General features: G+C 42.6%; 2 protein-coding genes across 2 annotated transcripts in view; one reads left to right on the top strand and one right to left on the bottom strand.

Annotated features, from left to right (window-relative positions):
• Positions 1-23,281, top strand: part of LOC108256957 (dedicator of cytokinesis protein 7) — a 52,042-nt gene that overhangs the window by 8,620 nt on the left and 20,141 nt on the right. Inside the window, exons 3-23 of the mRNA XM_017454276.3 lie at positions 1,921-2,096; positions 2,260-2,328; positions 2,500-2,626; positions 4,406-4,618; positions 5,687-5,772; positions 5,925-5,991; positions 6,159-6,308; positions 6,478-6,558; positions 7,290-7,446; positions 8,733-8,857; positions 9,357-9,450; positions 9,567-9,729; positions 13,883-14,000; positions 17,958-18,028; positions 18,134-18,272; positions 19,466-19,567; positions 19,667-19,753; positions 19,845-20,076; positions 20,172-20,336; positions 21,695-21,867; positions 22,273-22,374. Of these exons, the coding sequence (XP_017309765.2) occupies positions 1,921-2,096; positions 2,260-2,328; positions 2,500-2,626; positions 4,406-4,618; positions 5,687-5,772; positions 5,925-5,991; positions 6,159-6,308; positions 6,478-6,558; positions 7,290-7,446; positions 8,733-8,857; positions 9,357-9,450; positions 9,567-9,729; positions 13,883-14,000; positions 17,958-18,028; positions 18,134-18,272; positions 19,466-19,567; positions 19,667-19,753; positions 19,845-20,076; positions 20,172-20,336; positions 21,695-21,867; positions 22,273-22,374 (2,697 nt within the window). The remainder of the gene's footprint in view (positions 1-1,920; positions 2,097-2,259; positions 2,329-2,499; positions 2,627-4,405; positions 4,619-5,686; positions 5,773-5,924; positions 5,992-6,158; positions 6,309-6,477; positions 6,559-7,289; positions 7,447-8,732; positions 8,858-9,356; positions 9,451-9,566; positions 9,730-13,882; positions 14,001-17,957; positions 18,029-18,133; positions 18,273-19,465; positions 19,568-19,666; positions 19,754-19,844; positions 20,077-20,171; positions 20,337-21,694; positions 21,868-22,272; positions 22,375-23,281) is intronic.
• Positions 10,383-12,590, bottom strand: angptl8 (angiopoietin like 8). The gene is made up of 3 exons (XM_047150597.2): positions 12,196-12,590; positions 11,751-11,900; positions 10,383-10,813 (listed from the first exon to the last, which is right to left on the bottom strand). The coding sequence occupies exons 1-3, from the start codon at positions 12,511-12,513 to the stop codon at positions 10,685-10,687; spliced, it is 597 nt and encodes a 198-aa protein (XP_047006553.1). The 5' UTR covers positions 12,514-12,590; the 3' UTR covers positions 10,383-10,684.

Genomic DNA, 23,281 nt, shown 5'->3' on the forward strand with positions numbered 1-23,281 from the left:
TAATCCGATATTAACCAGATTAAGACTCTAGCATGTAAACAGCGATTACTGATGACCTTAATCCGAATAAGGTCATTCTCAAAGTAAACACAAATCGAATTAACACGTGTGGAGTATTCCTGTTTTAGTCGCATTATCGACGTGCGTTACAGACATGTACACACCTTAATCACACTATTAACGTCGTGTGGGAGTTTTCACCGCGTCTTGTGACAGGACACGTACACACACGGCAGTGCTCAACCGTTTTACGGCAAACAAGCGAGCACGGCTGCGTCCCAAACCGCGTACTTACCTGTTATATAGTAGGTGAAATTCACGTATTTCTGTAAATGTGCGGTTCGGGACGCAGCCCACGGCTTCAGTCGTCTATTAGCACGTATAACACGACAAATAATTAACTGCACTTGAAGCGTCTGTAAAATTAAAAATAAAAACACCCAAAACTGTATACGGTGCCATAACGAAGACCAACTGTATGTAGATACGTGAAATTCTGGAGGGACGTCGGACGGCGTGGCGCGGTGACGTAATGACGTGTGCTGTTAATCGGTCTGTGTTCTATAACTTGTAAAACCTGAACATGAAAGGAGTATTCTAAACATGACTCATGTAAACAACTTAATCACAATATTGTCTTATTCAGAATAAGGTCAATAATTAGATTACTGCTGTCCATGTAAACGTAGTCTGTGATACGATGAAGTTTTAGCATTTTTACAAGGACTCCCCATGTCTCCTGTTTGTTTCCACACATTCCTGTTTCTCAGGAGCATGACAAACAGGCAATTTTTTCTTATTAAAACATGAAAGTACCTTATTAAGAGGGGGAGAGAGGGGGAGAGGGAGAGGGGGGTTGGGAATGGCTGTTTATAGCTGTGAGAACAGGAATGACTACTATATGTAGTTTTAGTTTTTCATAATTAGAATATTGATGCAAAATAAAAAAGCATGGGAAAATCATGTATGCTGTTAATGACATGCACACATTTTTATTGATAGTCCCCTCCAAAAGTATTGGGACTGCAAGGTCCATTCTGCCGTCTTCGTTATACATTGCGTTTGAGATCTGAAGATGAACCTGAGGCGATGGATCAGAGTTTCAGCTTTCATTTCGTCATATTTACATCTAGACATGCGAGAGAATCGAGAACACGGCACTTTTTGGTGGCAGACCACCCAGTTTTTTAGGTGAGCAAAAGTATTGGAACAGATACCGTTTTAAAGTGCTTTACTCTTCGGTTACATATCCCTCGTTTGGAATTAAACGCAAACCCAAATGTCTTCAATGTATAGCGGTGGGGGGGGGGCCCAGAATTGGCCTTACTGTTCGAATATTTTCAGAGGGGACTGTGTTAATAGAAAATATCAGGAAAGGATTCAGAAGCACATTTGCGCTACTTAGAGCAATTGAAAATTTAAACCGTTGCGGTTGAGACATTGTTTGTTTATTTCTGATGTATGGAAAATGTAATACTAGTGTCGGTTTCACTGTATCGTATCGTGTGTTGAAATTGTGTGCATCGTTACATCCTTAATAGGTAGTAAAAAAAAAAACCCCAAAATAGGACTTAACCTCAAGATTATTCCAAGTACAGACATCCCGGGACGAACGCTCTACAAGCATTACCACCATCTCAGGACATTGCATGAATCATTGTTTAATCTTGTGGGGGTTTTTGCCTTAGTCACTTTCCAGCTTTACAGTACCCTCTCGGATTTCACGTCGGAGTGATTTTACTTCCCGTGAAAGCAGGCCACAAGATTTATGAACTGAAGTAGAAAAGGGAAGTGGCAATTATCACAAACAGTAATTGTTTTCACTTCTGCCCACACCACTTCTGCACTACCCCGTCATAGCAGATTTGTTGTAGAGTTCAGATTTGTGTGTGTGTGTGTGTGTGTGTGTGTGTGTGTTAGGTGCCCCTTACGGAAGTGGTGGAGCCGGTCGACTATGAGGAGTATGTGAGCAGTCATGCCCCTAACCCTGAGTCTGGGCCTCTCAGACAACTCCTGGAGTTCCCCTCTGATGACCTGGAGCTCGTGCTGCAGGAGAGAGAGTGCGCAACACTGGAACCAGCCCTGCCTGATGAAGAGTGAGCCCTTTTTATATACACACAGGCCCACAGGGTACTCATGTGTAATAGTAATCTTATCAGCTGCTCATTGCGGATGAGATTCCCTGCTTACTGCATTCAGTCGATTATTATGAGCACTCGCAGTAGCCGTGTTCGACGCCGAGTTATTCTGTGTCTGCAGTACGCTGGATCCCAGAGTGAGAGATGCGCTTGGGGTCTACACTGAAGACTGGCTCATTATCCAGAGAAAGTGAGTGGGATGATGGTTTATTAACTTACTTATGTGGAAGAAAGGAGACTAATGCTGGAGTAATTCCAGGAAACTCAGGGAAGGCGGCGGTCCTTTGGGACTCGAAAATATGGTCGTTTTTTGACCCGTACTTTAGAAGTAATTATTATATTACAACATTTTCTGTCTTAGATACCAATGCTACAGTACCATACAGAGTTCCCACAACACCGAGCGGCGAAGGGAGAAGCGGAGAGGCCTGGTTAAACAGACGTTTGAACTGGACGAGGCTGCAGCCATTGACCGCTCGGATGACCAGGTAAGAGGCTGCGATGTCTTCTATAGAGACTTTAGGAAGTGTTCGTTAAGATACATGAACACATTTCACTTTATTTCTGTGGTGTTTTTTTTTTTTTTCTCTCCCTGCTAGTGCAGTACAATAGTATTGCTCATTCATGGCAACATGGTGAATTAACGATTAGTGCTGCTAGGACAAGTTCCCAAAACGATGACGTCGGGTGGGAATGTAAGCGAGGAGGGATCGGTTCTGAGAAGTGAAGGCACATCTATATTTTGGTGTTCGTTTTAAATGAGACGCCCATCTCACTCTCCAGCTGAATAACACTGAAAATACAAATCAGTATTGCTAATTATTATTTACAAATCTTTTTTTTTAAATATTAAAGTTGTGATTGCATAAGTATTCACCCCCGCTGCTGCAAAAACCCTAAAAAAAAAAAAAAAACAACTAAATTGGTTCTGCTGGAACCAGATGCCATCAGAAGCCACGTAATTAGTGAAACGGCGTAAATCTGTGTGTGATTAAAGTGTCACATGATCTCTGTGTAAACAGCCCTGTTCCTGGAAGAACCCAGTGTTGGTAGAGAACATACCTGAGCGAATAGCATCATGAGGACCAAGGAGCTATCAAAACAAGGTCCACAACGAGGATCTGGAAAAAATATTGCTAGGGTTTTGTGTAGGGGTGAATACTTATGCAAGCCTGTATGTAGTACAGGGCATTTGGGGAGAGCCACGTTAAATCGATGCCGTAGTAAGAACAGCCCTTGTATGCACAAAAAAACTTTGTACAGCTGTGTACAAGGGCTGAGATCATGTGACACTTTAATTGCGCCCAGGTTGATGCTGTTTCACTAATTATGTGATGGCATCTGGTTCCACCAGAACTAATTTAGGGTTTATGTTTTTTTCTTTGCATCAGCATTGGGGGTATAAATACTTATGCAATCATGACTTTTTGCATTAAAAAAAAATTGTAAATAATATTTAGCAATATTGATTTGTATTTTCAGTGTTATCGGATATTTTGTGTAGATCCGTGACATAAAAATCTCATGCAAGTCTGCAAAATGCAAAATGCGGAATGGTTGAAACTGCAAAATGTGGAATGGTTGAAACAAGGGTGAATACTTCTGCACACCATGCTGTGAGAGAGTGCAGGAAGATAGACCTAACTAGAGCCCACTACACCCCCAACCCCCCCCCCCCCCCCCCCCCCCAATTACCAAATACCCCCCTTCTCCCTCAAGCCCCCCAATAAAAAAAAAGAGAGATGAGGTGACATGTGAATCGGGGATGATTGACAGTTGTGTATGTGTTTTGAACTCTCTGACATTCATTAACCGCCCCATCGTCCCCCCACCACCACCAATTGTCTCCTCTGATTTTCTCATGTGAAGTATACATGATCGTACTCATCGAGGTAAATGGAGAATTGCCTTGGCTGACCGTATACATGTTTACAGTAGGCCTGAAGGATTTCAGCCTGTCAGACCATCGAGTTTTACCTCTTGCCTAGCTAAAATTCATCGGAATCGGTTGTAATCTTTCCCATTTGTCATTAAAATGTATAAAATAATTGCTGCTCCGGACTGCAGGTGTCCTGACTTAATAGCTGCCCGGTTCGCTGCCTTCGTTTCGATCAGCTCATGTAGTATCACTTAAAACATCCTGCTATTTTAACCTTGTCTTAATGAATGGTTTAAATAGATCACAGGATGTGATTGTGTGTGTGTGTGTGTGTGTGTGTGTGTGTGTGTGTGTGTGTGTGTGTGTGTGTGTGTGTGTGTGTGTGTAGGATGACCTTAAGAGGAGGTCACTGTCTCTGGATGACACACCTCGGGGCAGCTGGGCCTCCAGCATCTTTGACCTGAAGAACTCCTCTGCAGATGCCCTGCTGCCTTGTCTGCTGGTGCACACAGCTGCCGAGGACATGGACCACCGCAACACGGAGAACCGTCAGCAAGGGCGCCACCCTGACTTACTGGGGCTTTACCCAGCACCGGATGAGGTCTGAACACTACTAAATAGTATATACAGTTGCGAGAGAAAAAGTTTGTGAGCTCTTTGGAAATGACCTGGAGTTCTGTATTATCACTCAGGAAATGTGGCCTGGTCTTAATCCAAGTCATAATAATAATAATAGACCCCCTTCGGTGATCGGAAACAAAGCGAGATGCACACGCTGCTGGATTATAATCTGACGGAAGAATTAATCAAGAATTTCATTTAGAAATCAGCTTGATATTAGCTAAAACGTTACCTGCTTATCGTTCCAGATTAGCTCTAAAGACTAAACCGATACTTTCAAACGCCGTGACCCTTGGACGATCCTTACGGCTTGGCGTCCTGTCAGTGGCAGTGGTCTAGCCCGCGATGACCGTACACGCATCGTGTAGAAATATCAAAGTGTTTCCACTAGAGACGAACTGAAGATCTCTTGATGAGTACAACTTTGTCGTTTGTGGACACACTCAAGGCGTCGTGTTTGTTATAATTACAACATGGAGGATGTCATCTTAGCACCGAACGCGGTGCTGCTGCCCAAGCGGACACCGTGAAAACGCGTTTGTACACTGAGGAAAGTTTTATCCAGCGAAATGCTTTTTTTTTTTTAATCTAGATTTTAGGTTTGTTTGTTTTGTTAAAGCAACATCAATTAGGCGTATTCACTAACTAGCAAGCCAACCTGACTGATATGATAGTTAGCTGATTAGCTGAGACGGAATGGACACTGTTAAGAGCTCTTCGAACCTGCCTGTAAACACGACTGTCGGCTTGGAAAAGTGTCCGATTTTGTGCCTTGCCAATCATCTAATCTAATAAGTTTTTATTTATTTATTTATTTATTTATTTATTCATTATGAAGAATTCCTTTTTTATTCTTTATTTTCTTGTCTAGAATCTTACTGTAGTCCTTCATTACCCACTTCACTGCTGGTGCCTCTTTATATCTGTGTACATAGCCCTCTGGTGTCTGGTGTCAATGTTGCCATGGCACTGTCACCATGGAGCTTGCTTTCTCATGTGTTGTGTGTGTGTGTGTGTGTGTGTGTGTGTGTATGCGTATGCGTGGCAGGATGAGGCTGTGGAGAGGTGCTCAGTCCCCGAGGTACCCAAAGAACATACAGGCCAGAGAATCATGGTCAAGTGTTTGTCTCTCAAGTGAGTTCAGCGTGCATGCCGTTTAAACATCTAAACACTCCGCACGCATTTGTTTATATCCGACGTTGTGTACAACATATGCGGCTTTTCCTCGGATATGATTTGAGTTTCCCCCGTGCAGTGATGGACCCTGCTGTGTCGTCCCTCTTTAGGTTTGAGATCGAGATCGAACCGATATTCGGGACGCTGGCTCTGTATGACGTGAAGGAAAAGAAAAAGGTCGGTATTTCCGTCGCAGTGTTTTTGCTGTTCATTGTGCTGCGGGTGTCCTCGGAGTCGCCGAGTCGTTATTTGCTGGATAGTTTTACGAATTGAGTTTGAGTGAAACGTCTTGTGGCCCTAATCATTAAAAACGTCCTCACCCAGTCTGGTTCGTCTGGTCCTAGATTTCAGAGAACTTTCATTTTGACCTGAACTCGGACCAAATGAAGAACATGCTTCGTCCCCATAACCCCCACACTGCTATCTCCACCCTCGCCCGCTCTGCCATCTTCTCCATCACAGACCCCTCTCCTGATGTCTTCCTGGTTATCAAGGTACAGCCACCGGGGGCAGCGTCTGCTCACACACACCTCTATGTTAGAGGCTTAGTTGGGTTGAAAGTGTGCGCAATTACAGACATGGATCATTAAACTGTTATATTTATATATATGTATGTATGTATCTGTATATATTTTTTTATATTTATCCGTGTGTGTGTTTCAGCTGGAGAAGGTCCTGCAGCAGGGAGATATAGGAGAGTGCTGTGAGCCATATATGGTCATAAAGGATTCAGATTCAGTTAAGGTAAGTATGCGTCACTCCTGTGCTTTTCTGCTCGTATGCCTGAGCGTCTGTGCTCAGTTTGATTTATTCTGATCAGAACTCAGCATCAATCCTTGGCATAACTGACATGGGCAGCTGCCATGGACTCCACCTAGAGCAGGATGCTATTTAACGAGCCTTCAGTAGTGCCAAAGAAGAACCGCACTCGATATTCACGGGCACCCACAAATGTACCGGCGCTGCCCTTTTTCACTTATGAAACAGTAGGAGATATTTAGACACCAAGTCCAGGTGCTGTAAGATCGCAATGCTGTTCGATTGTTTACGGCAAGAGGACGAGGTGTCCATGACGGTGCGTTGTAGCGTGATGATAACATTACGCCGTGTAGCCTTGTTCCAGCTGAAGCAATGCACTTATTTCGACAGTTTCTAACACCATCGTGCGACCCCTTTAGGAGTTGCTGGCATTGGTAAAGTCATGGGAAGAGGGGTCACTTTTGTAGGGCGAGCACCGCGTGCCCCAAGCATACAAATCATATTTTCCAATGATTTCTCAATTACTAAACTGCTGCAATATTTGCTGTCTTTTTTGAAATAACCAAAGTCCAGTAAACTTGGAGAGACTCCTCACTGACTGTGAGCTCTGGGTGTTGATTTAGACTGTTAGTGGATTTTAACAAACAACCTGTCTGATTTTCCTGCTTCTTTTTTTGTGTCTCATTGTGTGTGTGTGTGTGTGTGTGTGTGTGTAGCACAAGGAGAAACTTGAGAAACTGAAGGCCCAGGCAGAGCAGTCATGCAGCCGTCTTGGACGCTTCCGAATGCCCTTTGCCTGGACGGCCATCCACCTTTTCAACATCGTCAGCAGTGTCGGGGGGCTGGAGCGCTCTGACTCGGACTCAGACACAGGTTATTCTCAACACTCGTACACTCCTACCCCCTGTTGTACATGTTTTGCTCTGACCTACCGGTGTGTTAGATACATCTACACTGTAACTGTACTTATGGTCAGATTTATAATGTTGACCTATCAACAGTGCACTTTGTAGGTACCGTATATGTTTACTGACTCACCGCTCATGAAGGCTTGTCTAAAATGTCCTGTGTTTCAAGAAGTTTGGTGAATTACACTGAACTTTTACTTCATCTGCAACTTATATATATAGATAGATATAGATATAGATATAGATAGATAGATAGCATTATTAACACACAAACATTTTCGCAATAGCAATGTTTGCACAAGGCCTCAGAAAAGATCCCACCACCGGTCTTTGACCTCAGCACCGATTTTAAACTCCTGACCAGTATCAAATTATTCATTTTTCACTCTGTTACAACAGATGTATTATCAAGTGTATACACACTACCGAATGAGTTTGTCTAATTCATTTAATCCTATACATTTTAGAATAATAATAAAGTCATCAAAACTCTGGAGTGACACAAATGGAAGTATGGGAATTATGTTGTGATAAAAAATCCCAAATAATTTAATTTAAGACGCCCTTTTCGCCTAGAGTTTCCAGAAATGTATTCTTGGTATTTTCTCGACCGATGTCTCGAGGAATTTCCCTGAGATGCTTTAAACAGTAATAAAGGAGTTCACACCAACGCCGGACTCTTATCTCCTGCTTTTCAGAATATTTCTCTCTGAGTCGTTTGTTCATTTAAACAAATAATAATTTTTTTGTTAGCTTTCTAATGAAAGAAACGAACACGTCGGCACGATTATATTTAATCCACGACACTGATTTCACACATTTAATCACACGCCTTCAGATCAAAAGGGTTTTTAACATCATGAGGAACATTTCAGTCAAGTGTCCACAAACTTTTGACCGGTGGTTTGTTATCGAGTATGTTGGGGGTTTTTTTGCAAATTTTCACTGGGCTGAATGAAGCATGGGCCGTTTGTACACCTTTTGCCTGAACAGTTGGCTCGTTATCTTTGCCAGCCTTGGTGCAGGTAACGGCTACCTGTCAGATTAACAGGCGTCTGAACCCATCTGAAGTGTAACTGCTGATTTAAATCAGAAGCAACAGCGTTGCTTATAAAGAAAGCGATGAAGAAAACCACACACAAGTGCACCTAGATGCACCGAATGAAGTGTACACTACTGTTCTAGTACTGAAATAGACACGGTTTATGCGTACCGCGGGATATTTAAGCGTTTCCCTTCCTTTGTTCACAGAGCGCAAGGGCACGTGGACCGAAAGGAAGAAGAAGGGAGTCGAGCGGATGAGTGTCGGGGAGGACATGTGCAACTTGACCAACTTCAGGCCGGCCACGCTGACCGTCACCAACTTCTTTAAACAGGCCAGTCGGGTTTCCTGTAGGCCAGTCGGTTTCCCCGCCCATTAGTGTGTTTTAATGGTTTGTTGTAGGAAAGGCAGACTAAATTTAACCTGGGCAGTGTTTTTCCTGTCCACATGTTTCCATTTTTTTTAGTTTTCGCACCCTTTCATGTATCCATAATTAGTTAACCCACCCATTAATTAAATGGGAAAAGATTTTTGTTAATATTACAGATAAATGCCATGAAAAATCCCCAGAATGACGTCATTCTCCTGAAATTCCTTACTCGGGGCATCTGGTTTAAATTGCATGCATGTGCTAGGCAGACAAGATCCGCTGGAGTTGATTAAGCTTTGTGTGTGTGTGTGTGTGTGTGTGTGTGTAATCTCTATGTATGACAATATGTCATGTCCCAATTCTTATGCACAAGAACAAGCCTTTTTCTGTGCAGTGGTGAGAGATGGGTGAGTTGTGTAAACGTGTGTTGTAATTGCTATGAGCTTTGTGTGACGTCCTTTAGGAAGGGGACAGGCTGAGTGATGAGGACCTGTATAAATTTTTAGCTGACATGAGAAGACCGTCTTCTGTGCTGCGCCGACTCCGACCTGTGACAGGTAAACTGCTGAGTGCGGCTCCAGCGCGGTTCTCTCGCCACCATGTCTGTTTTCAATGACTTGGCGTGCCTCTTTCAGATACCGTTGCACACTCGCTCTCGCTTTCTGCATTGCAGCTCAGTTAAAGATCGACATTTCTCCTGCACCCGAGGTTCCTCACTACTGTCTTTCTCCTGAGCTGCTCCATGTCAAGCCCTACCCTGACCTGCGTGTACGTCCTACCAAGGAGGTGCTGGAGTTCCCTGCACGCTATGTTTATACTCCTCACACCAGCTATAGGTCAGTTGCTTCATACACACCCTATTCTTTTTTTGGGTATATTGCAGGGGTCCTCAGTCTCTATGGAATTAAATTTGTGCCAGAAAATTTTTAATGTTAAGTATTGAATCGACAGCTCCCTGACCAGGAAGTAGAGACTTCAATGGAGAAGGTTCTGGGTGCGGTTCTCGGTATCTTTGAAAATGACTTGCTTACTTAGTCAATGTATTAGTTCGTAATTAATATTTGAAGTTTGGGTAGTCTCATACGACGGAGTGTTGCCGTCATCGTCGTCCTCAGCTGGACACTCGAGCTGTTGATCCGAATCTCACTGGCTGACGAGAGTAAATCGCATTGAAGCCCCGCCCACATCCGAGTCTTGTGCTGTATTCTCCAGTTCATGCACTGTAATTCGCTTAATACGTTCATAGCGTAAAGCCTATTTTACACTAAAATATAGCGTTGGTATTTTATCTTGTGTCCTTCTAGCTATCAACCATCCTTGCTCCTGTGCAACCATACACTTATTTTTATTTCAAGTAGCCTCTATAATTAAAAGGCTGATTTGAGAAGCGATATGCTGTGATTGAGAAGCGATGGTATTTTGCTGTCAGTGCAGTGTAGGGTAACTTGGGGATGGACCCCAGTAAAACAATAAACCACAATCTGAGTCATTTGTTTGAAAACATTTTAAGGTTGCTTTTATTATAAAGTATAAAAAATGATTATAATAATAATAATATAGAATATTAAGTACATCACAATGGCATCCTCAGATTTCGTTCATGAAAGAGCATGTCTTGTATGTATGAAGGTATGTGTTTTGGTTTCCACCTTGGGAGTGTTCGTAAAGACCATAGTTCCTGCTGATCGCTTTTCAAGCGCGACACGTGCCGGAACCAGGCTTGAGAGAGAATTGTTCATGTACTGAAAAGAACAGAGGTCTCCGATCGCTCGTGAGCCGTGGAACGGAAGCTTAGGTGCTCCTGCTTGTCCGTCTGTGTAACTCTGCCAGCTGCTGGTCCTGGTGCTCCAGCTGCTGTTTCTGTATCTCAGTCCAGTTCACCAGGTTCTGCAGAAGGGTGCTGTGCTTCTGGCTGATCTCCTGTCATGAAGAGAGAGAGAGAGAGGTTTTCAAGTCATTTTTTAAGTAAACCATTGACCTTGTTTAAGGCTGTTTCAGCCTGGACAAATAGTGTTATCGTCCCTACGTGATATTACGCTGCTATGAGATCCAGCGAAGTTTATCGCTTATTATTATTATCATTATTGTTATTGTTATTATAACTATATTACCAGTCCTGTTAACCATTATGCAGTTTCTGCTGGAGCTCTGCGTGGACCTCAGTTATCACTCAAAAATCCACCCAAAGAGCAGTTTTTTTTCTCCCCAATGAAACGAGCGACAAGCGAGTTGAGGTATGAATCCGAGACGACACTTCCAAGCCCGCATCTTCCCCCATCTCATGCGCGCTCACGTTCTGCCACGGTAAATGAAGTATTGAACATCGTTGTTTTATATTTATAAGGGATTCCACTATAAAATTTCTACCGAAAATGGTAGAAAAAGGGGGTGTGAAAACACGATGAAGATTTTGACCCGGAAAGGTTCAGTAGATCTGCAACGAAGCGGCAAATCTGAAAATTTGCCAATAACGTTTATGGTGATGATTAAAGTCCACCAGCCAGCTGAGTTTTCGTGACTGCCACAGTTTCCGGCTGCGCAGCTGATTGATATTACTATGCCTCCCACATTCTCCTCAAACACGAAATGGTACAAATGCTGGTCCTCCTGTCGTGGTTTTTTTAATTTATTTATTTTTTAAAGTTTTTTTTAAACCTCACTGCTCTGGACATTTAACTTATTTATCACAATATTTTTAAATCAGTATCACACAAGCCTAGTGGAAATGCAAAAGGTTCGGTTGACTTTAAATCACGCTACGGTTTTGGGCAGGTACTGTTCCGAAACCCAAGGCCTCCAGGGTGCAGGGCTTGGTACAGTGAACACAGATGGGATTTGAGATGCTGTGGCTACACACCTTCAGTGCTCTGATCCTGACAGGGGTGAATCTTTTCAAGGTTTCCTCCAGATTGGTCAGTTTTTGCTTGAGCGCCGCATCTCCTTGCTCCACCTTGTAGACTAGTCCTCTGGTTTGTTGAGCCTGGGTTTGTAGTGCAGTCGTCTCGGCCTACACGAGAAAAAAAAAGACAACAGCTGTTGAGTCTTCATGCTCTTTTCCAACCAATCCTGCTGCCTGCTTCTAACACACACTGCATGCTCAGCCATTGTTAAAGGTGTTTCTCTGTGTATGTGTGTGTGTGTGGCAGTTATGTTGGTTTATTGTTAAGAGTGAGGTCAGAAAAAAAGCGATTCTCTGTGTTTAATATCCCAGTAAGGACAAACAACCCTTATCTTCTAGGTTTCCACTATGCGAGATCCTATAGTGTTATGAGGCGTGTGTGTGTGTAATGGTGCGTCCTCACCTGGATGACGCCGAGCCTGTCTTTGATCTGGCGCTCAGAGCGGATGCTCTGTTCAGTGTCCTGACTCAGACGCTGCACAAGGCTCTCGGTGTCTGTGATGGCCCGGGTGATGCGCGCCAGCTTGGCCTCGGTGTTCTGGTGCACGTGGTGCAGTGACTCGCTGAATTGCAGCACCCCGTACATCAGCACATTCGCGTCGTGCACTAGCTCTACCTTTGCCTCAGTCCGTGGCATCGCGGGTGAGGAAGACACCCCGCAGACCCACATGCACAGACACACCCATGTGCTGAAGTTGGGTAACATGGTGCGTGGCTCCATTGGAAGGCGTATTAGATGTGGATGTGAGATCGGCACTCGTTCACTCGTCGTGTGTGCCTTCAGGTGGTTAATGGTGCCTCTTACCAGCCCTTATACTCTTCATGGGGAGTGTGGAGTTGAGCGTAGGACCAATCACGCTGACCGAATATGTCTCCCTCCTGTTTCTGTCTGTGTACATGACCTTGACTCAGTCCAGGCAAAGGTCATGCTCTGTATTGCCTAGCTGTTGTGTGCCTGCCAAAAATAACTCGCTGGCATGTTTGTACAAGAGCACACTGGTGTGAAGATTTATTTTAAACACATGATAAATACTGCGGGTTTTTTTTTTTCCTTTTCTACGTTTTGAACTTTGTATGAGCTTGCACCAGTGGTCATGCTGTAATCACCTGCTCACTGTTTAATCTGGTGAAAAGTTGAAAGGTATAAGGTCACCCTCTTTCATATTGTTTCATCATCTTTACTTTGGGTCTTACCCAAAAAAGCACACCAGCAACAGTTCAGTGTCCTGCTATATGCAGACATCATCAGTGAATATGTGTTAAGCCATGCTTTCATGGGGGTCCAACTTACCATTTTTCTTTGGCGCACTACCAGTCCCACCCTTTGCTAATACACCTGATCCTAATTAACAAGCTATTTAGCAAGCTGCTGATGGGTTTATAGTTCATCTGGTGCTTCAGTTTATGTCGGAGATATCGCATTAACGAGTTGAACGCACATGAACGGCACAACAAAGTCGTGGTGGGGAAAACGCCGGATTTTCTTTATGCTCAGAGAGTTTCCGGGTCAGGGGTGTGCCTCTAGGAAAACACGGCGGAATTGACGGACGCAGCGTCTGCAGTCGACTGTAAATTTGTTGAAAAAATTGAACCTTTACCCGTCTCCGAAGCAGATTTCAGTTATTATGTGTTTGGTAATATGCAGCAAGTTATTGTCTGGCTTTTTTATTTACACTAAACCATAATATGATCGTGTCGTACAGTTACGATATAATATTTATCATGATACGTAATTGTATATAACTGATAAAGTGATAATGATAAATTAAGTACAGTGGCTTTAATCATAAATTGATTAAAAACATTTAAAAAAAATTTTTGAAAAAGCAAAACACAACTGATGTGCATTCTGTTCTTTTCTAGAAGTAGGATTCATTAGTAGTTGATTAAGAGAAGGTACAGTACACCGCCATCTTGCTCTGGCCGAAGATGTAGATGAGCACCGCTCACTCACTAGCTTTGGGGTTGGTTTGACAGTGTTTACATGACCTGTGAGAAGACCCTCTGTTAACCTATAGGTTTATGATATGTTTTCATTCTCGTGCTTTCTTTTTCTTTCTTGTTCTCTCTCTCTCTCTCTCTCTCTCTAGGAATCTGCTGTATGTATATCCCCAGAGTCTTAATTTCAGCAGTAGACAGGGTTCTGTACGGAACATTGCCGTAAAGGTGCAGTTCATGGCAGGAGAGGATCCCAACCAAGCCATGCCTGTGAGTCCACACACACAGAGATACATACACATATATTTACATACACACACACACACACACACAGATACACACACATATATTTATATACACACAGATATACACACACATTTTTATACACACACACACACACACACACATACATATATATATATATATATATATATATATATATATATATATATATATATATATATATATATATATATATATATATGGGGAGGCTGTGGATCAGGTGGTAGAGCAGGTACTATTAATCGTAGGGTTGGTGGTTCGATTCCTGGCCCACATGCTGAAGTGTCCTTGGGCAAGACACTGAACCCAAGTTGCTCCCAATGGAAAGTTAGCACCTTGCATGCCAGCTCTGCTACCACTGGTGTATGTATGTGTGTGTGTGTGTGTGTGTGTGTGAGAATGAGACAGTGTAAAGTGCTTTGGATAAAAGCTTTATACAAGTGCGCCATTTACCAAATAAATATATGTATACACACCCATGCATATATACATACACACTAATATACACAGACACACACACACAAACACACAGTGATGCATCAAATGAGAAGGCTCATTGAAAGACAATTTCAATGCTTTCTTATGAGAATTAGACTTATACTGTCGGCTTAATCCCATTTGGATTTGTCTTCCCTGTCTAAGTGCACTATAAAAGTCAAATAAAGTTTTGAACACCCAGTGTAGTGCACTACTATGTGCTCATCAGGAACTCTACAGACCAAAGAGTCAGTGTGTAGTTTTTGATTTCGAAACTGTTAGTTAAGTTCTGTATCGTGTGTGTACATTGTTGTTTCTATAGTTGTTTCTATAGCGTCTATAGCCGATGTGTCACCATGAAACAGTGATTGACATGTTCGGATATTCTGTTGTTCTTATTTAAATGTGTAATTATAGTAGAAAGGATTTGGCATAATTAGTGCACTTGTAAGAGTGGAGGACTCAGCAATTTTTTGGAGCATGTACAGTACCAACGCCCATAAATCAACTTCATTTATGAGCAGAGTTTTGGCTCGGCTGAGCGGGAGCAAACAAAGATTGCACGCATCACCTCTGAGTGCTAGCCAAGGAGATGTGCTCTCGCACAGAGAGCGCTGTCTGTCTGCACGCTTCACATGTCCAAGATACCGCTTTCCTGCTCTCGTCCTACACGTCCTTGCACTTTATCATGGATTAAATATACACCAGGCACTGTTTTGCTGCTTTTTTTTTATTGCTATGGTGATGACTTGAACAGCGGACTATGGTCTGACAGTAACTAGGCTTTCATAGTCTTGTTCTATCTTGTTTAGATCTGAATTTCCTGCTGCTCCTGAGCACAGTGTAGCATGTATTAAATATGTACTATATACAGTATCTCACAAAAGTGAGTACACCCCTCACATTTTTGTAAATATTTGATTATATCTTTGAATGAGCACTCATGCAGCCCCAGACCATGACACTCCCACCAACATGCTTGACTGTAGGCAAGACACACTTGTCTTTGTACTCCTCACCTGGTTGCCGTCACACACGCTTGACACCATCTGAACCAAGTAAGTTTATCTTGGTCTCAGTAGACCACAGGACATGGTTCCAGTAATCCATGTCCTTAGTCTGCTTGTCTTCAGCAAACTGTTTGCGGGCTTTCTTGTGCATCATCTTTAGAAGAGGCTTCCTTCTGGGACGACAGCCATGCAGACCAATTTGATGCAGTGTGCGGCGTATGGTCTGAGCACTGACAGGCTGACCCCCCACCCCTTCAACCTCTGCAGCAATGCTGGCAGCACTCATACGTCTATTTCCCAAAGACAACCTCTGGATATGACGCTGAGCACATGCACTCAACTTCTTTGGTGGACCATGGCGAGGCCTGTTCTGAGTGGAACCTGTCCTGTTAAACCGCTGTATGGTCTTGGCCACCGTGCTGCAGCTCAGTGTCAGGGTCTTGGCAATCTTCTTATAGCCTAGGCCATCTTTATGTAGAGCAACAATTTTTTTTTCAGATCCTCAGAGAGTTCTTTGCCATGAGGTGCCATGTTGAACTTCCAGTCACCAGTATGAGGGAGTGTGAGAGCGATGACACCAAATTTAACACACCTGCTCCCCATTCACACCTGAGACCTTGTAACACTAACAAGTCACATGACACCGGGGAGGGAAAATGGCTAATTTGGACCAATTTGTACATTTTCACTTAGGGGTGTACTCACTTTTGTTGCCCGCGGTTTAGACATTAATGGCTGTGTGTTGAGTTATATTGAGGGGACAGCAAATTTACACTGTTACACAAGCTGTACACTCACTACTTTACATTGTAGCAAAGTGTCATTTCTTCAGTGTCGTCACATGAAAAGATATAATCAAATATTTACAAAAACGTGAGGGGTGTACTCACTTTTGTGAGATACTGTATATAATGTGTAGACTAGATATCAGAAGACTAAAGGGTACGTAGGATTGAAACAATAACAGTCACAGCATAACTGATGAGGTAAATATAGAATGATTTATATACAACTTGGAGTGAGTGAAATTAAACATGTACAGTACATATATAATACCTTAGGGTGCTCCCTCTAAGTTAAGCCTCGGATAAAATATATACATACACGGAATATAACACTGCTTAAATAAAATAAAATCACATCCAGAATTAAAATGTCTTTTTCAATGTCTCTGCAATTTCTTTTACTCTGAATGAAAGCACTCCTCTAGAGTATTTTCATTTGTAGTTCTTTGCAGAAAAACCAAAATAATATCAAATAAAAATGCCGTTCTTCAAGACACAGTGGTTCTGGTTGGGTGACTCGCCATCAAACTGTTGAAAAATTGTAAACTTCTTCCCATGGAATCAAAAAACCTGACCTGTATAAACAGTGTCAGAATAAAACAAAATGACATCTATGTACAAAACCTATACATATTACTTTTGGCATTAAATTCGAATTGACGCATTATTTACATGGCTAAATGAAAGAAAAATATAACCAAGTAATGCAACATGCTGCGTCGTAGCTGTATTAGCTTAGCATAGCACTCAGCACTTAACTAACTCCAGACTTAACTCACCAAGTTTCACGCTGGATAAAACTGCACACGGAAGTTCCTCAGCACTCCAACTGGCAGTAGTACTGTTTTGACCTTTGTTTTCACTCTTTCAAACAGTTAATTATAATATATAATTATAATTTAGGCTTTTTTCTCTTTTTTCTGTCTCTTTTTTTTACCCTCGCGTTGGCTGTGTGTGCCGTCTGCACACAAAAAAAAAAAAAACTCTCCCGCTGTCACCTGACAATCAAAGCGGGATCTACGTGTAGAATGGTTTTAATTGGTCGAAATTATCTACATGAAGCATTTTAACAGGTTCAAATAACGTATTTGAAAGTATAGTGGTTCATGCTCTGCTTTATTTTTAATTCATCTATATTGTTTTAAATTCGGTTTAAAATATTTATTTATATACATTTTCTAGTGGGCTGCAACAGTTTCCCGATATAACCACACACACTGAGACGCGTCGAGACGGTTTTGCATTGCACTCAAATTATATATTTTTCAATAAACAAATCACTATAAGCAATGTGCAACTTGTGATACTAGAGAGTTCAGAAAACCCTTTTACATGCAGTTTTAATTGTTTTCAAATATTTGGCAGAACAGAGTTATGTGAACCTGAATGATTAGAAATGCCTGCGTTTGGCAAAGTTATAGACCGACTCAAACGTGAACATCAACCAGAGGGTTGCTGGATAGGTCGTAGAAGATGTGTACACATAGCTCTAGATTTAAGTCTTCACTAGTCCAAGCTGAGATGTCCGAGAAACACGGTGTAAAGTTACATTGTCAGCAGAAATACTCTTGATAGCATCTGCTATTTTGTTTTTCGAAAAGTGTTGTGGTGTATGAATGTGCTGGTTTCAGCATTAGGTGTCTTGATATTTCTTCTTTTTTTTCCTGAAACAGGTCATATTTGGAAAATCCAGTTGTGCAGAGTTCAACAAAGAGGCATATACACCAGTGATCTACCATGATAAGTAAGAGCCCTGAAGTGATTACTGAAGATGAATGAATGAATGAAGGAGTGGCGATTTTATCATCTCGGTTTCTCACACACCGGTATGCACACTTTCTTTTCCCAGGGCTCCTGAATTCTACGAGGAGGTGAAGATGAAAATTCCTGCTAACCTCACTGACAACCACCACCTGCTGTTCACCTTCTACCACATCAGCTGTCAACCCAAACAGAACACTCCGCTCGAGACGCCTGTGGGCTACACCGTAAGAGCTCGTTTTCACCTTCCTGTGACCACAGCTTCATGAACAAAGCCCAAATAATGGTTTTCTCAGACATGTTGGTGTACCACATATGTTATACAGTGCCCTCTGAAGTTATTGGAATGGGAAGACCAGTTCATTTGTTTATACACCAAAGACATTTGGCTTTGAGGTGGGTCGTCGTCTTGCTGCATGATGAAGTTCCTCCCGATTCATTTGGATGCATTTCTCTTTAATTGGCGGACAAATTGTTTCTGAAATTCATTCCGCTGCCACTATCATGAGGTACATCATCAATAAAGATTAGTGAGCCTGTCCCAGAAGCAGCCATGACACTACCTCCACCATGTTTCACAGATGTTTGGGATCATGAGCAGATCCTTTCTTTCTCCACACTTTGGCCCTACCACTTTGGTAAACGTTCATGGTTCCAGAATGTTTGTGGCTCGTCTCTTTATTTATTTCTTTCATTCTGACTTTCTGATTATTTCTTACTGCTGATAAGTGGTTCTCATCTTGTGGTATGGCCTCTATATTTATGCTCTCTAAGTCTTCTTCGAACGCTGGATTGTGAAACCTTCACCTCTGCCCTGTGAAGGCTGTTGATGTCACTGACTGTTGTTTTTGTTGTTTTTTCACAGCTCTCACATCGTTTGTCATCGTTTGTTTTTGTTTTCCTTGGCTGGCCCGTTTGGTGTGTGATTGCTCAGTACAACAGTAACCACTGGTTACTTTTTTTTTCCATGACATTCCAAATTGTTATATTGACTATGCCTAATGTTTGTGCAATGCCTCTGATTGATTTTCCCTCTTTTTTGAGGGTTGCTTTTCTCACGTGCAGTCTTCACAGGTGAAACTGAAGGCTAAAACCAAGAGTAAATGTTCAGAGCTGTTCATTGTTTAAACAGTCAGTCTAACAGGTCACACCTGGGCAACAAGAAACACCCTGTCGGTATTTTTGTTCGCCTTCAAATTGTGCTGTATTCCATGTCGTTTAACACGTCTACGTATAAACACCAGGAAATCCAATCTGAAATTCTAAACTCTTTTTTTCATATTCATCTTTTGATCTCTACGTGGTTCCAAAAACAAATGAATTGGCCTTGCCGTTCCAATCGTTTCAGCGTGGACTGTAGGTCTATAAAGTTAAGTTGTTGATATAGTGAGGTTATGAGAGACTGTGCTATTCTCCACAGTGGATTCCGCTGATGCAGCATGGCCGTCTGCGCACGGGATCCTTCAGCCTACCTGTGTCCGTGGAGAAACCCCCAGCCAGCTACTCCGTCCTCACCCCTGATGTAAGAATGTTGGTTCAGGGTCATTTTTGTCTTTGGTCTGAATGTAAGATATTCGTATATTCGTATGTATATATTTGTGGTTGGTTGTGTGTGTTTTAGGTACAGCTTCCAGGAATGAAGTGGGTGGACAATCACAAAGGAGTGTTCAATGTAGAGGTGACAGCTGCTTCCTCTGTCCACACTCAGGTATCAAATATAGATGGCAACATATGCACTTACTCAGCACAAGGTCTCTGGGATGAACTGAAACTGTTACATAATTCGTGTGTGTGTGTAGGACCCATACCTGGATAAGTTCTTCACCCTGGTGTATGTCTTAGAGGAGTACTCTTTCCCGTTCCGACTAAAGGATGTGATCATCACCGAGGCCAATGTGGAGGCTGAGCTGAAAGCCACCATGGCAGCCCTGAAGTCAGCACTGTTGGATACCTGTGTGCGCTTCCTGCACCAGCTTCTGAACAAACTCATCCTCCTCATCGTCCACCCTCCTGTCATCGCTGGCCAGATCGGTGCACACTCCTTTAATCCCTCGTATTTCTTTACATGTCATCACACTGTTAGTTTTGCTTCCTAAACTCATTCCGACCTCTATTCCCCTCTACAGTGAACTTGGGCCGTGCAGCCTTCGAGGCTATGGCACTCCTAGTCAACCAAATTCATAAGAATCTGGAAGGGAACCAAGATCAGCATGGCCGCAACAGTCTGTTGGCCTCTTATATCCACTACTGCTTCCATCTGCCCACCACTGAGCCTGTGCCACCCCCTACTGGTGAGCCATCTGACCAAACTGTGCCACACACTGATCTCTACTCATTGGGATAAGATTTACAGTGGATATACAAACTGTGCACACCCCTGTTAAACTGGAAGGGTTTTGTGAAGTAAAAGAACGGCACAAAGATAAATCATGTCAGTTCTTTTTCTTCTTTTTTTTTTAATGTGAAATTGAGAGGTATATAAATAAAGTGAAAAACATTCAGGAACTTTTTTAGGGGGTAAAAAAAGAGAGAGGAAAAAACTTAGAATAACCTATTTGCATGCGTGTGCAAGCCCTTAAACTAATACTTTGTTGAAGCACCTTTTGATTTTATTACACCACTCAGAGCAGCAATATTTCCCACTCTTTCTTGCAAATACATTCTTGAGCCATCAAATAGTAAGGGTATCTCCTGCACACAGCCCGCTTCAGGTCACCCCACAGATTTTTAGTTGGACTCAGGTGTGCTGTGTCTGGGTCATTCAATACCACTGATCATCTTTTGGTTACGCCATTCCTTTGTTGATTTGGATGTATGCTTTGGTTCGCTGTCGTGCTATATTTGTAGCTATTCGTGATTCCCTCCACCCTGATAAAAGCCCCATTTCTGGCTGAAGAAAAGCAGCACCAAAGCACGATGCTGCCACCACCATGCTTCAGCATGGGCATGGTGTTCTTTTAGTGATGTGCATTATTTATTTATTTTTCAACTAAACATATCTTTTGTAATTATTATACCTTTTGGAATTGGCCTCATCAGACACATGGTTTGGGGTAATTTAGTTGTTTTTTTGTGAGAAAGGGCTTCTGTCTAGCCCACCCTTACCCCATAGCCCAGACCTGTGAAGAATACGAGAGAGTAATCAGTACTTGTCAGATGTTCCTGCAGCTCCTTTAATATTGCCGTAGGTCTCTTGGCAGCCTCCCTGGAATTTTTTGTCTTCTTTTATAAATTTTGGAGGGATGTCCTGTTCGTGGTGATGTCACTGTGGTGCTCCATTTTCTACACTTGTTGATGATGGCCTTCACGGTGTTCTATGGTAGACTTTTTATATCCACTGTATTGCCTTTAAAGGAACGTTACATATATATACATGGGGGAATGTGGATCTGATTGGTTAGCCCTTATTTTTTTTTACTTGGCTTTGCTAAGTCTCAAATTATTGTATTTTGTATCCTATACAGAAAAATTCCATGACCTCCAGTACAAGCTAAAACATAGCCATTGTGTAAGCAGCCTGAAGCACAACTGCAGCAGTGTTCCTACAAATGTACAGAAATTGACCAACTGAGTAGTCCTAGGGCAAATAAACATATGTGGACAGGTTTTGAAAGGTGGAAGGCTGTTAACACCCCACTTTTTTGCACAGTGAGTGGATCTTCCTATGAGCTTCCTATCCAATATGCAACGTTGTCCCGGGCAACTGCCCGCCCCAGCAGTCTGCTCTTGTCCCGCTCCAAGAGCATCAGCAACTCTAACCCCGACCTGGCATCCACACCTACCTCACCTGATGATGAAGTAAAAAGGATCATTGGCAGCAAGGTGGGAATCTTTCTCTCTTCTCCCATAGGCCCCTTCAGTAATTTCTTATTCTAAATTCAAAGTTGTTCTTTTAGGAATATAGATTTAATGCACAAAGGCTCTTTTGTCATTTTTCCTGTATAAAGTTGACAACTCCTGCCCTTCCATTGCGTTTCCTGTTTATGTGGGATGAAAGGAGCAGACTCTTCCTGTGCTGACTGCTGAATGTGGTTGAGTTACTTCCTGTGTGGGACTATGTTGAAGATTTTATAACTTATAACCCTCCTCTACGCCTATTCCTAAATGCCTGCAGCCTGTTCATACAAGTCCAGTTTCTGCTTTTTCCCCTTACTTACTGATGAGTACCCAGCTGACTGTGTCTCCTGTGCCGCTGTGTGTTTGTGTTTGTGACTGGTGAATAAGCAGGGAATAGACCGATCTCACTCCTGGGTAAACTCTGCTTACGCTCCTGGGGGCTCTAGAGCTGTGCTCCGTCGGAACCCCAACTCCAGCTGTGAGCTAAAGCAGGTGCTGATACTTACCCTATACACGAGTATCACCCCAAAATTGTCCTATTAATACCTTATAACCCCATCACCCCACCATTGTCCTATTAATACCTTATAACCCCATCACCCCACCATTGTCCTATTAATACCTTATAACCCCATCACCCCACCATTGTCCTATTAATACCTTATAACCCCATCATCACCCACCATTGTCCTATTAATACCTTATAACCCCATCATCACCCACCATTGTCCTATTAATACCTTATAACCCCATCATCAGCCACCATTGTCCTGTTAATACCTTATAACCCCATCATCACCCACCATTGTCCTATTAATACCTTATAACCCCATCATCAGCCACCATTGTCCTGTTAATACCTTATAACCCCATCATCACCCACCACTGTCCTGTTAATACCTTATAACCCCATCATCACCCACCATTGTCCTATTAATACCTTATAACCCCATCACCCCACCATTGTCCTATTAATACCTTATAACCCCATCACCCCACCATTGTCCTAGTAATACCTTATAACTCCATTGTTATCCATTATTTTCCAAATTAATAACTTGTACCCCATCATCCACCCCACCATTGTCCTACCATCCCCTATTATCCTGGTAATATCTTATGGGCACAGAGCATATCCACTCTAATGTAAGTGCTTCAATCTTCTGTAAATCCTTTACTACTTTTACACCCTACTGCTCTATTAACAATACCCCTATATCATCCCCTCTTAATCATACAACCCTATACCCAATTTTACCCCATATTATTCCTCTGCTGATTGTGTGCGCGTGGGGGGGGGATTGTTGTATTTGTCTCCATGTCCAGTCAGATCTGCTCTTCTTTACCGCCTTCTCATCCCTATTCTTTCTTTCAGTGCTCTTTATCTTGCACTGTGTTA

This window comes from Ictalurus punctatus, chromosome 24, assembly GCF_001660625.3.
Source record: "Ictalurus punctatus breed USDA103 chromosome 24, Coco_2.0, whole genome shotgun sequence".
In the NCBI taxonomy this organism is placed as follows: domain Eukaryota; kingdom Metazoa; phylum Chordata; class Actinopteri; order Siluriformes; family Ictaluridae; genus Ictalurus; species Ictalurus punctatus.